The sequence below is a fragment of the Macaca thibetana genome, chromosome 2 (assembly GCF_024542745.1).
Source record: "Macaca thibetana thibetana isolate TM-01 chromosome 2, ASM2454274v1, whole genome shotgun sequence".
NCBI classification, from domain to species: Eukaryota; Metazoa; Chordata; class Mammalia; order Primates; family Cercopithecidae; genus Macaca; species Macaca thibetana.
The window spans coordinates 51557857-51571465 of NC_065579.1; the positions used below are offsets into that span (position 1 = coordinate 51557857).

General features: G+C 35.0%; 1 protein-coding gene across 6 annotated transcripts in view; it reads right to left on the reverse strand.

Moving 5' to 3' along the window:
• Nucleotides 1-13609, reverse strand: part of HLTF (helicase like transcription factor) — a 55098-nt gene that overhangs the window by 31227 nt on the left and 10262 nt on the right. For all 6 annotated transcript variants that reach the window (XM_050778202.1, XM_050778199.1, XM_050778201.1 and 3 more), the window contains exons 4-10: nt 11965-12098; nt 10968-11065; nt 9328-9402; nt 8996-9187; nt 5954-6049; nt 3090-3165; nt 1698-1791 (exon numbers count right to left, since the gene is read on the reverse strand). In XM_050778202.1, the coding sequence (XP_050634159.1) occupies nt 1698-1791; nt 3090-3165; nt 5954-6049; nt 8996-9187; nt 9328-9402; nt 10968-11065; nt 11965-12098 (765 nt within the window). The remainder of the gene's footprint in view (nt 1-1697; nt 1792-3089; nt 3166-5953; nt 6050-8995; nt 9188-9327; nt 9403-10967; nt 11066-11964; nt 12099-13609) is intronic.

A 13609-nucleotide genomic window follows, 5' to 3' on the forward strand; every position in this document is an offset into this window, starting at 1 on the left:
ATTGCTTGAACCCGGGAGGCAGAGGTTGCAGTGAGCCGAGATCGTTCCATTGCACTACAGCCTGGGTGACAAGAGCGAAACTCCGTCTCAAAAAAAAAAAAAAAAAAAGAAAAGAAAAGAAAAGAAAAGAAAAATAACTGGCTCTCAAAGAAAATACTTCTAATACAATGAAATAAGCAGCCAAAAGGCAAAAATATAATTCTTTCACAATAGAAAATTTCATACATTTTGTGTAGAAAGTTTAACAGTGATTAAGTGCCTAAGAGCAAAAAATTCTGAAGTCAGACTGCCTAGCTTCAAATCCTCATTCCACCAGTAATTTGTTATGTGATTTTAAGTAAATCACCTAATATTCTTCAATGTCTGTTTCCTCATAAGATAGAAATAAAAATATAATCCTCATAGAATAAAATGTTACTACATGCAAAAAGCCCCTAATGTTACTACATGCAAAAGTCTGTTACACAATAAGCATATCTGTATTAGCTATAACACATGTGTCAGTTGTTGTTAGTTTTTCTCATGTCCTCACCATTATTATTTCTATGTCCTTTAATCTGATCCGGTCCAATTAACAGTGTTGTGTTACCCAGGTTTATGGTAAGTTCAAAGTTGTAACATTTGTCATTTATCTAAATCTGAAGGAATTAGATTTAGATAACACTGATGAGTGCTGGCTTTGTGCTTAGTTCAGACGGCTATTAATGACAGAACAATTTACACAGCCACAGTTTCAAAACCTTTGTTGATGAAATAGCTAGCAGAGACAGATTTGCGATGACTTGTGTAGATACTGATGGTAGACAATATAACACAACAAAAGCCCAGTTTTTAGACCTACCTCAGAGGATAAATGAAGTTTGTAAAGTTAACAGATTCAAGACAAGATCAGAGGGGAATTACATCTTTTTTTAAATTCTCCCTCTAGTCTATGTTAATAAAATACTGTTCATAAATAACTTTATCATGTCTTATTTCCACTACATGTGAAGAACTGAAACAATCAAGAATGCTTTTGTCAAGCTATATAATAAAATATTCCTCAGTTTTCATCCCCTTAAATCCACAAAGAAAACTTCTAAAATCTCAAAAAAAGCAAAAATCCCAAGATCTAGATCTCAGTTCCTTGATAAAGTAGAAAAAAGTAGTAGAAAGATGAATGATTATTAAAATTTACCATTTCTTTTATAGGTATCATTTTTCTTCATCTGTAAAATGAGAATACCCTATCTGCCTAAGTCATCGTGATCTTGGCAGTTTCAAATAAAAGAATGTATATGAAAGAACTACTTAACAAATATAATGGTCATGGTCATCTTTATCTCTCTCTTTTTCTTTTTTTTTGAGACGGAGTCTCGCTCTGTCACCCAGGCTGGAGTGCAGTGGCGCAATCTTGGCTCACTGCAACCTCTGCCTCCCGGGTTCACGCCATTCTCCTGCCTAAGCCTCCTGAATAGTTGGGACTATAGGGACCCACCACCAGGCCTGGCTAATTTTTTTCTATTTTTAGTAGAGACGGGGCTTCACCACGTTAGCCAGGATGGTCTTGATTTCCTGACCTTGTGATCTGCCTGCCTTAGCCTCCCAAAGTGCTGGGATTACAGGTGTGAGCCATTGTGCCCAGCCTCTATCTCTCTTACACATAAGAAAACAGGGTCTAAATAAACATATGACATAATCAAACCATAATAGTTTACCTTTTGGGGCGGGAGCTAGACAATTCTGACATGCGACACTTACTCTTCTCCTTGACATCTGAAATACTGGGTTGTTCACTACATCTAGATGCTTCTATTTCAAAGAAAAATGCAAATATAAAGTATTAGTAAGGTGTCTTAGAAACTAGTATTATCCCTCTTAAAACCTTGGTTTTCTAATTACTGATTTTCAGTTTTCTTAACATCTTCATTCCTTTCATTACTCTATTTTCTCTACTTTTTTCCTAATCTAGTATTTCCTCATTTCTAATTAAAAAGTACCTTCAAATTTTTATGACCCAGTCTTTTCTTTGTACTCATCCAGCCAATCCCCACACTAGCTGAATGTTTTGCTGTACCAAGGCAGCTAAGAGCTACTGGAACCACAAATAGGTGCTGTTATAAATTTACATGTTCAAATCTCAGCTGTCACCTTGTGTCACTTGGTAACTCTTCTTACTAAACACTGTTCAGCTCCCCTACCCATTCATCAGCATGATCCATACCAGAATGATCCATACTATATTGACCCCTTTGCCTAGATTCTAACTCCTTTTATTCCAAGATGACCTATTTCACTTTACAAAGAAAATGAGATGGTATCTTCCATAAAAATCTCAATTTTCCTATCTTTTAATGCACTCATTTATCTATACTTTCCCTCAACCTTACTTCTTTCCTTCTACTGCTAACTCATCTACCTATTCTCCTGATTCTATTTCCTCCCACAACCTACTAGTCTTTCTACTAAATCCAAAATCTCATGGATTCCTTTCTTAAAACCACAGAACAAAATCAAAAACAACAAAAAAAAACCTCATCTTACCCTAACTCAGCCACCTATTTCTTTCCTATTCCAAACTTAATAGCACACAACTGTTATTTACAATTTTTCACCTACTACTCTTAAAATATTTTTGTTCTGTTCTAATCTATCTTTAGAAATTAACTTTATGAAGGTCATTTAACTGTAAAATCCACAGATCTCTTTCCATTTCTCCTATGACTTCAGAATTTGGCTCTAAAGCTAGCTTTTCAGCATTATCTGCTGTCATCCATGCGTATTACATTTTAAATACAATAAAATTCACTGAGGTCCCAAAATAAAACATATTCTTTTTAAAGTATCCTTTCATGAGATTTTTTTTCACAACCCAAAATGCTCTTCCCCAGTTCTCTAAATGGTATACTACCCAATTCAATCATCTCCTTGATGAAACCTTTCCTACCAGTACTCAGGAAAGACCTTTTAAAAAAGAGATCCTAAATTTTTGTACAGTACAAAACTAGAATTACAATATTAGGCTGAAAAAACACAAATCAAATATTGGGTCATATTCAAATTAAAGTTTACCAGATCAAATATTGGGTCATTTCAAAATTAAAATTTACCTTTGCTTAGTCCATCTGCCTTTTCACTGGTACTGTTTCCTCCAAGTTTCATAGCGTCATCGTTAACATTACATTCCTGGGTAAATAGGCATATTTCTTAAACAGTACTGCTATCAGTTTTAAATAACTTTAAATGCATCCTGTTTTATATTGCTTTACTTTGCATAATAAAAACGACTTAAATTGCTACCCAATTCCGGAGCAACTGAAGGGGAGGGTGAATAAGTGAAGAGGAAAATATACAAATTGATTTAAAATTTTTTCATGGGTATCTCAAAAAAAAAAAAAAACTACTTGGTCTTTACCTTTTCAAAAGGAATACCAAAAGCAAATCTTAATTATAAATGACACATTAATGAAAAATTCAAGAACTGGGATTTACTTTATAATTAAGAATTCTCAGACTTCAAACTTTTCAAATCAATGTTCCATGTTCATATGGCGCCACTGCACTCCGTCTCAAAAAATAAAATAAATTAAAAATCCAATAGAGATACATAACTAGAAGAGTTACTTTAGATAGTTAACGTCTAAGCATTAGCTCCGAGAAAGAGATAGTAAACATGTTTTTCATCAAACGTCCTATCCAGTCTTCAATAATTACTATAACCATTTATATTAAACAGTATGGGGGAAAAAAAAAAACGAAACATTTATTCAAACATAAAGGATGTCCTTTGCATTCATCTTCTTCCTTTTTTCTTTTTTTCTGAGATAGAAATTCATTCTTGTTGCCCAGGCTGGAGTGCAACGGCACAATCTTGGCTCATTGCAACCTCCACCTCCCAGGTTCAAGTGATTCTCCTGCCTCAGCCTCCCGAGGAACTATGATTACAGGCATGCGCCACCACACCCAGATAATTTTGTATTTTCAGTAGAGACAGGGTTTCACCATGTTGGTCAGACTGGTCTCAAAGTCCTAACCTCAGGTGATCTGCCCGCCTCGGCCTTCCAAAGTGCTGGGATTACAGGCATGAGTCACTGTGCCCAGCTTTGGATTATTCTTTATATCAAAATATTTTGCTCAGCAAACTTTTTCTCTATAAAGTTCAAAGATAAACTTTTTATCAGGTCCAAGCTGGATGAAATAATAGTATGTTAGAATCTAGAGGAATTTAAATCAGTATTTCAGTATACTTATGTTTGGAATATCTAAACACACTTGAAAGAGTGACTTTTTTTTTTTTTTTTAGTAAATCCCTGGCTGGAAATCACATCTTCAGTTGCCATTTCAATTAATGTAGCAACCCAAATATCCTAAAACCTTCCTACTATAAAACACACCTCAAATATGTAACTGATCTTGGGGAAAAATAAGAGAAATCCTTATTGTTAATTGATAATTTCTCAATTAATACTTGAGACTAAAGCCGTAAGCAGTCTTACGTGCTTCTATCAAATCTGGTAACCTAAAACTTCAGTTTCAATAACCAAATGTAGGAAGAACAAGACATAAAACATTAGGTTGCTCAGGGTGAGGAACTGAATCTGAGACTTCAACAGGTTTAACTCTCAATAAAAGTAGAAAGTAGGAAATATAACTAAGTGCAGACATTAATAAAATAAAATCTCAATAGCACTGACAGGAAACTGATGTACTGCCTTCACTGAAAACTAAAAACAGGGAAGAATGGCAATTCAGAAGAGTTCAGAAAAGAAGTATATTGCATACATCTTTTTGCTATTTCCTTCTATTTAAGTTATTTGAATTTTCAGGTAAGAAAAGAAGTAACTGTTCCTCTCTAATAACATTTATTTTTCCCACTAAACTAATTTTTAATTCTTAGAGACCAAATATAATGTTTATATTATATACATATATATATACACACATACACACACACACACAGTTTCAAGAAAAGTCACCCTTATTCTCATCACTAGGATGTAAGTTATTATTAACATTTTGGTACAGATAGTGTATGTGAACAGACTTAAAACACACATGAATATATTATTTACAAAGTGAGGAACCAAACTTCACACAAAGATTTGTACCTGTCATATTTTAACTAAAAAGAATCATGAAAGTGATTATTCATAAAAAATACTTAATGGTTGCATTGTTTTATTAATGTAAGTTTTATGGGTATATCGTTTAACTGTTCCCTTGTCAAAAGATGTTTCAAATTGTCCACTTTTATCTTATTTTTATTTGTTTTAGAGACAGGGTCTCACAATGTCACTGAGGCTGGAGTGCAATTGTGCAATCATAGCTGACCATAGGCTCAAACTCCTGGGCTCCAGCAATACTCCTGCTTCAGCCTCCCAGGTAGGTGGAACTACAGGCGCCAGTCACCATGCCCAGCCTTTAAAACAATGTTGAGGAAAAAAAGAAACTTGTACTTTCTTTAGAAAAAATGAATTTCTGGTAACTCCTTTCAGACAGTTTCTTAGAAATGGCATTACTGACTGGCAAAATTGTTCAAAGATTATAAACAATTTTAAGTCTCTTGATACAAATTATCAATCGCTCTCAAGCATGTGACACCTGCTGGTGGCTCACACCTATAACCCCAGCACTTTGGGAGGCTGAGGCAGATAGATCGCTTGAACTCATGAGTTTGAGATCAGCCTGGACAACATGGCGAAATCCCATGACTTGAGACCAGGAGGCAGAGGTTATAGTGAGCCGAGATTGCAACACTGCACTCCAGCCTGGGCAACAGAGCCACACCTTGTCTGAAAACATAAAAAGAAGGTGGCACGAACTTTCATTCTTATCAGCCACACATGAGAGACAGAGAGACCATTCACCACATTTCTGAAAACACAATTTCTTGATAGTTTGTTTTAATGATGAAATATAAAGATTTCACAATAAACTGGAGGTTTCACATAAAGTGCACTTACTACTACTTTACCTTCTTCAGTAGATTCTTTTTAATTCTTTCAATAGGAAGAGGTCTGCCATCATGGAAGTTGGTGAGGATTACTGCAATGGCTGTAAGAGTTTTACCCTTAAAAATGTTTTAAAAAGAAAAATGGTCAGATTCTGAAACCCAGTTCACCAGAAAAACATTCCCATTTTAAAATCAAGTAATCGAATATCAAATATCATTCAAGGCCACAAAAGTGTACTGTATATTATACATGTCAATGAAAAATGAGTTAGAAAATGCTTTCCTCCACTGCATTAGGGAATTATTAAATTATTTACACTATAAAATACTACAAAGTATCTCTGAGAAATGTCATTTTATTGAATGACTGCTATTCTATAATTCTACATTTAACCTTGAACTATTGATTTTTATCATGCAACTATTTATAACTATTCATTTGCCATGAAGTTCGGAGCTAAAGTGATTAGTAATTCCAGTATGCATATAATCATTTTATTAAAATTTGACTTAAAGATAATACCAAGCTTAAAAGTCGTAACTTCTCCATAAAGCATAAAAGACATATTTCTTATGTATTTTTCTTAAGTGGAAGCATGTAATTTTTCAATGTTTACTGCAGCTTAATTCATAGTTAGCAATACAGAAGTAAATCTCTGGCAATTTTAAAGCAGTGTAAATAATAGCAGTTTCAAAAGTGTGGTCCACAGGCCACTGGGGATGGGGAGGGTTTCCCAGGAGCCCTTCACGAAAATGTGAAGTCAAAACTGTTTTCATAATACTACTAAGACAGACCTTACTCTGTCAACATCTGCACTAATCCCACAAAAAGCCCAAAAGCAATGGTGAAAAAAGTGCCTCAGCATAAAACAAAGCAGCTGGTAGTAAGGGGTATATTAGTACTAGTCATCACATTCTTAACTGCCACATAGTTTTTAAAAAAAGTTTTCCTTAAGAAAGTTCTTGGCTGGGCGCAGTGGCTAAGGCCTATAATCCCAGCACTTTGGGAGGCTGAGGCGGGTGGATCACCTGAGGTCAGGAGTTCAAGGCCAGCCTGACCAACATGGTGAAACTCCGTCTCTACTAGATACAAAAAATTAGCCAGGTGTGGTGGCGCATGCCTGTAATCTCAGCTACTTGGGAGGCTGAGGCAGGAGAATCACTTGAACCTGGGAGGCGCAGGGTGCAGTGAGCCAAGATTGAACCACTGCACTCCGGCCTGGGCAACAAGAGTGAAACTCCATCTCAACAAAAAAAAGAAGAAGAAGAAGAAGAATGTTCTTGATGAAGCAGTACACATTAATTTTATTAAATCTCATTACTTAAGTACAAATCATTCTGTGTAGTGAAATGGTAATTACATATGAACTACTTCTGTTGCGTATCAAACTATGAGGGTTAGCTAGAGAAAAATCACTCAAGATGGGAGTTATAAGCTCAACTAATCACTTTTTTCATGCAACACCATTTTTACTTGAATGACAACTATCAATCACGACTATCTAAAAGATATTTTCTTAAAAATGAACAAAGTGAGACTGTCATCTACAAAGGAAATAACTGAGATTATTTGTAAATGATAAAATGTGAGTTTTCAATAGAAAATTAGAATGTTGGAAAAGTTGTGACACTATGAACATAGTGCCTTCCCAAAATGTAAATGATTTTCTAATAACATCAGTGGTAACATTAATGAATATAAGTTTTGGATATTGCATACGAAATACATCAACATTTGGCAGGTCTGCCCAACTCAATGAACCAACATTTTCTAAAAGAGCAATGCTTGGTGTTATAAAAATCATACATGGGTAAAATATCCATTCAATGGGCAAGATACGCAAATAGATTTTAATGGAACAGGGTATAAAAAGCTCACTGATATGATTTAGCATTCTGTATTACAACAATTAACCTTTAATAAACTAATACTTACTAAATTTTGATGTAGTCTATCAAAGAAATCTGCAATTACCTAAAAAGCTATTAAAATATTCCTTCCTTTACAACTACATACCGTCGTAAGGACAAACTTTCTTCATATACTTCAACCAAAACAACCTAACAGAGCAGACTGAATGAAGAAGCAGGTGAGAATTCAGCTGCCATCTATTCGGCCAAACACAGAGATGTGCAAAAATGTAAAACAATGCCAGGTGTCTCAACAAAATTGTTTTGGCATACTTTTCATTTAAAAATATGCTATTTATGTTAACAAGTAATGAGTTTGTACTGTTATCTTTAGTTACCACTGGCTAATACTATAAATACTGATAACAGCACCCAAAAACAAAAGTTCTTTGAGATCATTAATTTTTATAAGTAGAAGGGGTTACTGAGACCGAAAAATATAAAAACTGCTAGTGTAAGGACCCATAAATATTACTCTGCATACCACAATATTTGTGCTGGAATACAACTTCACATAACATTGTTTTGTCTTTACTTTTTAAAAGAAAACCTATGAAAGACAGGTCACCCTGAATTTCAAAGAGCAAAGAAAATTGAGAAACATGGCCAGACAGGGTGGCCTACATCTGTAATCCCAGCACTTTGGGAGGCCAAGGCGGGTGGATCACTTGAAGTCAGGAGTTCAAAATCAGCCTGACCAACGTGGTGAAACCCTGTCTCTACTAAAAATATAAAAATTAGCTGGGCATGGTGGCACATGCCTGTAATCCCAGCTATTTGGGAGGCTGAGACAGGAGAAATGCTTGAACCTGGGAGGCAGAGGCTGCAGTGAGCCAAGATCGCGTCACTGCACTCCAGCCTGGGTGACAGAGCAAGACTCCACCTTAAAAAAAAAAAAAAAAAAAGAAAACTGAGGAAAACATCTTTATACCATTATTGTTACCTAATTATTTTAATTGTACTTTAACCAAACCAAAACTTTACCACTATTTTAAGTAAAAACTATAGGAAACACTGTGTTCTACAAAGATAGTAAAAATCTAGTCCCAAACTGGTACCAACATATTCCTATCTCTTTTTACTTCAAAATTACTTTCTAGAAAATCATCATCACAAAATTAGATTTTATTAACTAAAAAAAAAAATAATTACCAAACCCATATCATCAGCTAAAATTCCTCCATGGACATTTTCTGGTCGGTCCTTCTCAGAAAAATTTGTTATTGTGTTATAGTATAAGTCATTTCGCTGTTCCCAGAATGGTGGAAGTTCTTTGCTGTTTTCCCGTGACACCATCCAAGCTAGAGCTTGTTTTTGATGTGGAAGCAGTGGTGTTTCAATAGCCTATAAAAAAAAAGTCATAAAGGCAAATACAGTAAGTCATTCCTTTTTTCACATGCAGATCCTGCGATTAAACAAAGAGTAGATTATAAGTACGTTTAAACATTCTGAGTAGTCTTAAATAAAAAATACTGGTTCAATACCTCAGCTGGTTCCATTTCATGGGTTTTATCATCTTCTTTCAAATCTTCAAACAATTTGTCAAATTCTGTTTTAAGCTACAACAAACAGCAACAAGAAATAATGTAAAACAAACTAATTAAAATAATACTTGCATGTAAGTCAGATTTGAAATCATTTAGTTAATTAACTGACATTAATGTCAAATGGGCCAGGAGTGGTGGCTCATGCCAATAATCCCAGCACTTTAGGAGACCAAGGTGGGAGGATCAGGAGTTTGAGACTAGCCTGGACAACACAGTGAGAGATCTCATCTCTACAAAAAAATTTTTACAAAATTAGCCAGGCATGGTGGTACATGCCTGTAGTTCTGGCTCCTAGGGATGCTGAGATGGGAGGATCACTTGAGCCCAGCAGGTAGAGGCTACAGTGAGCCATGATTATGCCACTGCACTCCAGTCTGGGCAAGTAAGTAAGACCCAGTCCCAAAAAATTAAAAAACTGAAATTAAATTAAATTTAAAAAACACAAAATAGTCAAACGTCAAAAAGGCACATAAATCAACCCTAGGATTACACAACTCACTGAAGAGATAACGAACAGGTGCTTTAGTTTTTAGGAGGTAAAAGAATATAGAAGAGTTTTAAGTCCTGAGTTTCAGTCACAGTTTTATCACAAATAAGCTTACATACAAGTTTTGGCAAGACTTGACCTTTATGGCCCCATGTCTTATTCCTATAAAATGAAAGGGATGAACTAAATTTAGATTGTCTCTAAGGTTCCTCCTACCATTAAAATTCTGTGATGCTATCAGTTGTATTCAAAATATTTGTCAGTCCTACTAGGTCAATGATATTCCATTTATTATTATTGCAATAAGGAACCTGCCATGCACTATAGGATACTTTTATTATTATGCTAATTTAATTGACTATTTAAACTAGGTTAGTCCAATTTTATATCAACATATATGTGATACAGATATTTTTGAAAATTAACACATAAACACAGCAGCAACTCAGAAGAAATCAGGCCAGGACTTTTAAAAAATCAGAAGTAACCTGGGGTTTATCTACCAGAAACATGCTCAAGTCCTTCTAACAATAAGCAGGGGAAATATGGTAACTACAATTAGTAGATAAAAGGACTAACACTGGTAGATACAAACATCAAAAAAAGTTTAATGTTATTTTTAAATTGATCAGCATTAGTTTATTTTATATACTTTTTTTCAAAGAAATTCAGCATAATGTCATCCTAAATTATAAATTAGACAAAGATAATGTGAAGAATTGGGAGTTAATTCTTTCACATTGCATTTGCAAAATTACTGAAAGGAGTAAGTCTCAACTTTAATTTTTTTCTTAAAATTACTACATGAACATTTAAAACATTTCAAATACAAAAACATGCTATGCATAAACAGTAACGTGTGTGTTTTGCATGTTAGGTACAAATGTTCACGTATGGATTTATTTCTTATCAGAACTTTTTACATAAAATGTTAACATATATATGTATATACTATTCTATAACATGTTTCATTATAAATATATTTGAAGATGATATAATACCCACACGTACATATTCATCCTGTTCTTTTAAATACAACCCGCAACATTTGATATTCACTTTTAGATTACAAAATAAAAGAGAAGCACACCTGTTCGGTTGTCATCTGTACTGCAGCATGCACTGGCATACTATAGCTTGGTCCAGCTCTTCCAGAGCCCCAACCACTTTCCAAATTGAATCCTAAAGCTATAATTTACAAAATAAAAAGAATAAAGCCATCAAATAAAATAGGTTTTTATCTTTTATTAAGTAGCTTTTAAAATGTTCATAACAGGCCTGGGTGCTGTGGCTCACGCCTGTAACCCCAGCACTTTGGGAGGCCAAGGCAGGTGGTTTGCTTGAGCCCAGAAGTTCGAGACTAGCCTGGGCAACACGGTGAAATTCTGTCTGTAAAAAAAATACAAAAATTAGCAGAGCATGATGGTGTGCACCTGTAGACCCAGCTACTTGGGAGGCTCAGGTGGAGGGATTGCTGGAGCACAGGAGGTCAAGGTTGCACCGAGCCATTGATCGTGGCCACTGTACTCCAGCCCAGGTGACAGAGCAAGACTCTGTCTCAAAATATACACACAAATAAATAAATAAAATGTGCATAATAAACTGCATTAAAAGCCTTGTATTTTAGAGGTTTTTAAAAAGCTAAATACTAAATCACTCAAAAAACACAAGTAATTCCACATTATTTGCACAAACTCTTGCCAAACACTCCTTTTCGTTCACTATTAGAAGATTCTCTTTGTCTAAAATTTATCAAAAAGAATGTTTAAAGTCAGGGGTTTCCGATGTTACCATTAGGGAAAATTAGGGGAGGGTATATATGAGAATTCCTTGTATATATACTTTTTCTTTAATTTTTTTGTTTAATATCCCCTCACTATTCTGACCGTGTATATTTTTATGTGTGAATCTATTTGAATAGAGGCAAAAGGAAAAATCAGAGACTTTCTCAAAAAGACTCCTGAAAAAAACTTGTACCTTGGAGCCTTGAGCACAAATTAGCCAACAAACTCCAAGAGAGAATAAATGTTTCATAATCCCTGCATCTTATAATATCAGAATAATATTAAGTCAAACCCTAAACTTACTTTTTGGTGCAGGACCCAATTTAAATCCATGTTTCTTCAACTGATCTGAAACCGCTTTTCTATTTTCCTCTTTTCCCCAAAAAGTCATATGCAGAGGCATGGTAAAAGCATTGTTTGCACCAAAAGGAACAACCCTATTATATTTGGGAGAAAAAGAAAGGGAAATTAGAAGCATTACTTTTTATCCCCACTAAGAAGTAGTTCAATATTTTAAGTGCATCATTTACATTTTACGTGGAAGTAAAGTAACAAGGAACCAGTTGGGCAGACTTGAAAGAAAAAAAGGACAAGGAATAGAATCACAATCAGAAGAAAAGGGTGATTTTTAGAAACAGAGTGTCAGAAAAAATTGAGAAAATGGAATAAAGCACTTTTAAAAACGCAAGGATGGCCTGTAAACAAGATTGTAATATAAGTAAAGTAAGTTAAATGAAAGGGTAGAGCTTCGGCTAATGGAACCACTGAGGGTAGTAACTCATTCTGCTTGGAAAATGGGGAATGCAAGAACTTGTGATTCACTAAGTTATTCTCAATAACTGAAAAACCTGATAAACTGAAAAAGGAGAAAACAAAGTGAGACATTACTGAGCATTTATTTTATCTTCTAAACTCACCTAGGATTATGATATGAATATCCTAAAAATTAGAATTAGAATATCAAGATCCTAAATATTCTGGATACTTAAATTGAGATCACAAGTACAAATGCCTAAAAGAGAAAAGGTAACTGAAAGACTAGAAAGAGTTTAAAAAAAGAAAAAAGAAAGAAATAGGTGATAAAACTGGGAGAGCATATGCCCTAGCTAAAGGGAGAGTTCCAGTCAACTGTTGTCATATGGAAGTGACAACTCATCCTGCATTGCCAGATTTTCCACTTGTTGAGAGAAAAATAAGGTTTTTGTATTTAAGGAAATAAATTAATATGTATAAAATGCAGACTAGCAAGGTATTTCAATATTAGTACTAAACGAAAAAATGTCTAAAACACTGTAGGGCAAAATGAAATTCACCTACATCATATCACAGAACACCAGTTTATAACCTCTGATATAAACAAACACTTCCAGGCCAGGCGCAGTGGCTCACGCCTGTAATCCCAGCATTTTGGGAGGCTGAGGGGGGCAGATCACCTGAGGTCAAGAGTTCGAGACCAGCCTGGCCAACATGGCAAATCCCTGTTGCTACTAAAAAATACAAAAATCAGCTGGGCATGGTGGCGGGCACCTGTAGCTACTCTGGAGGCTAGGGCAGGGAGAGTCGCTTGAACCCGGGAGGCAGAGGTTGCAGTGAGCCGAGATCACACAACTGCACTACAGCCTAGGTGACAGAGTGAGACTCTATCTCAAAATAAACAAACAAACACTTCCAAATTCCTAAACCTAGTTACCAAAAGGTTTGCAGAAATGGAATGTACTTCCTAATATTTGAACCAAGGTCTATTTTCTCCATGGTAATAATTCCAAAGGAAAATGAGAGGACAATTGTTTGATGGCTGGGGTAGTAGAAGTATGTAGAAGGAGAATTAAAACTTTATTTAACACATACCAAGAGTACAGTGATAGAAATTGTTAGCAAACCTTTATAGGCTCTAACAAGAAGGCCTAATTAGTTCAAAGACGACTATAATTCACAATTATTAAAACTA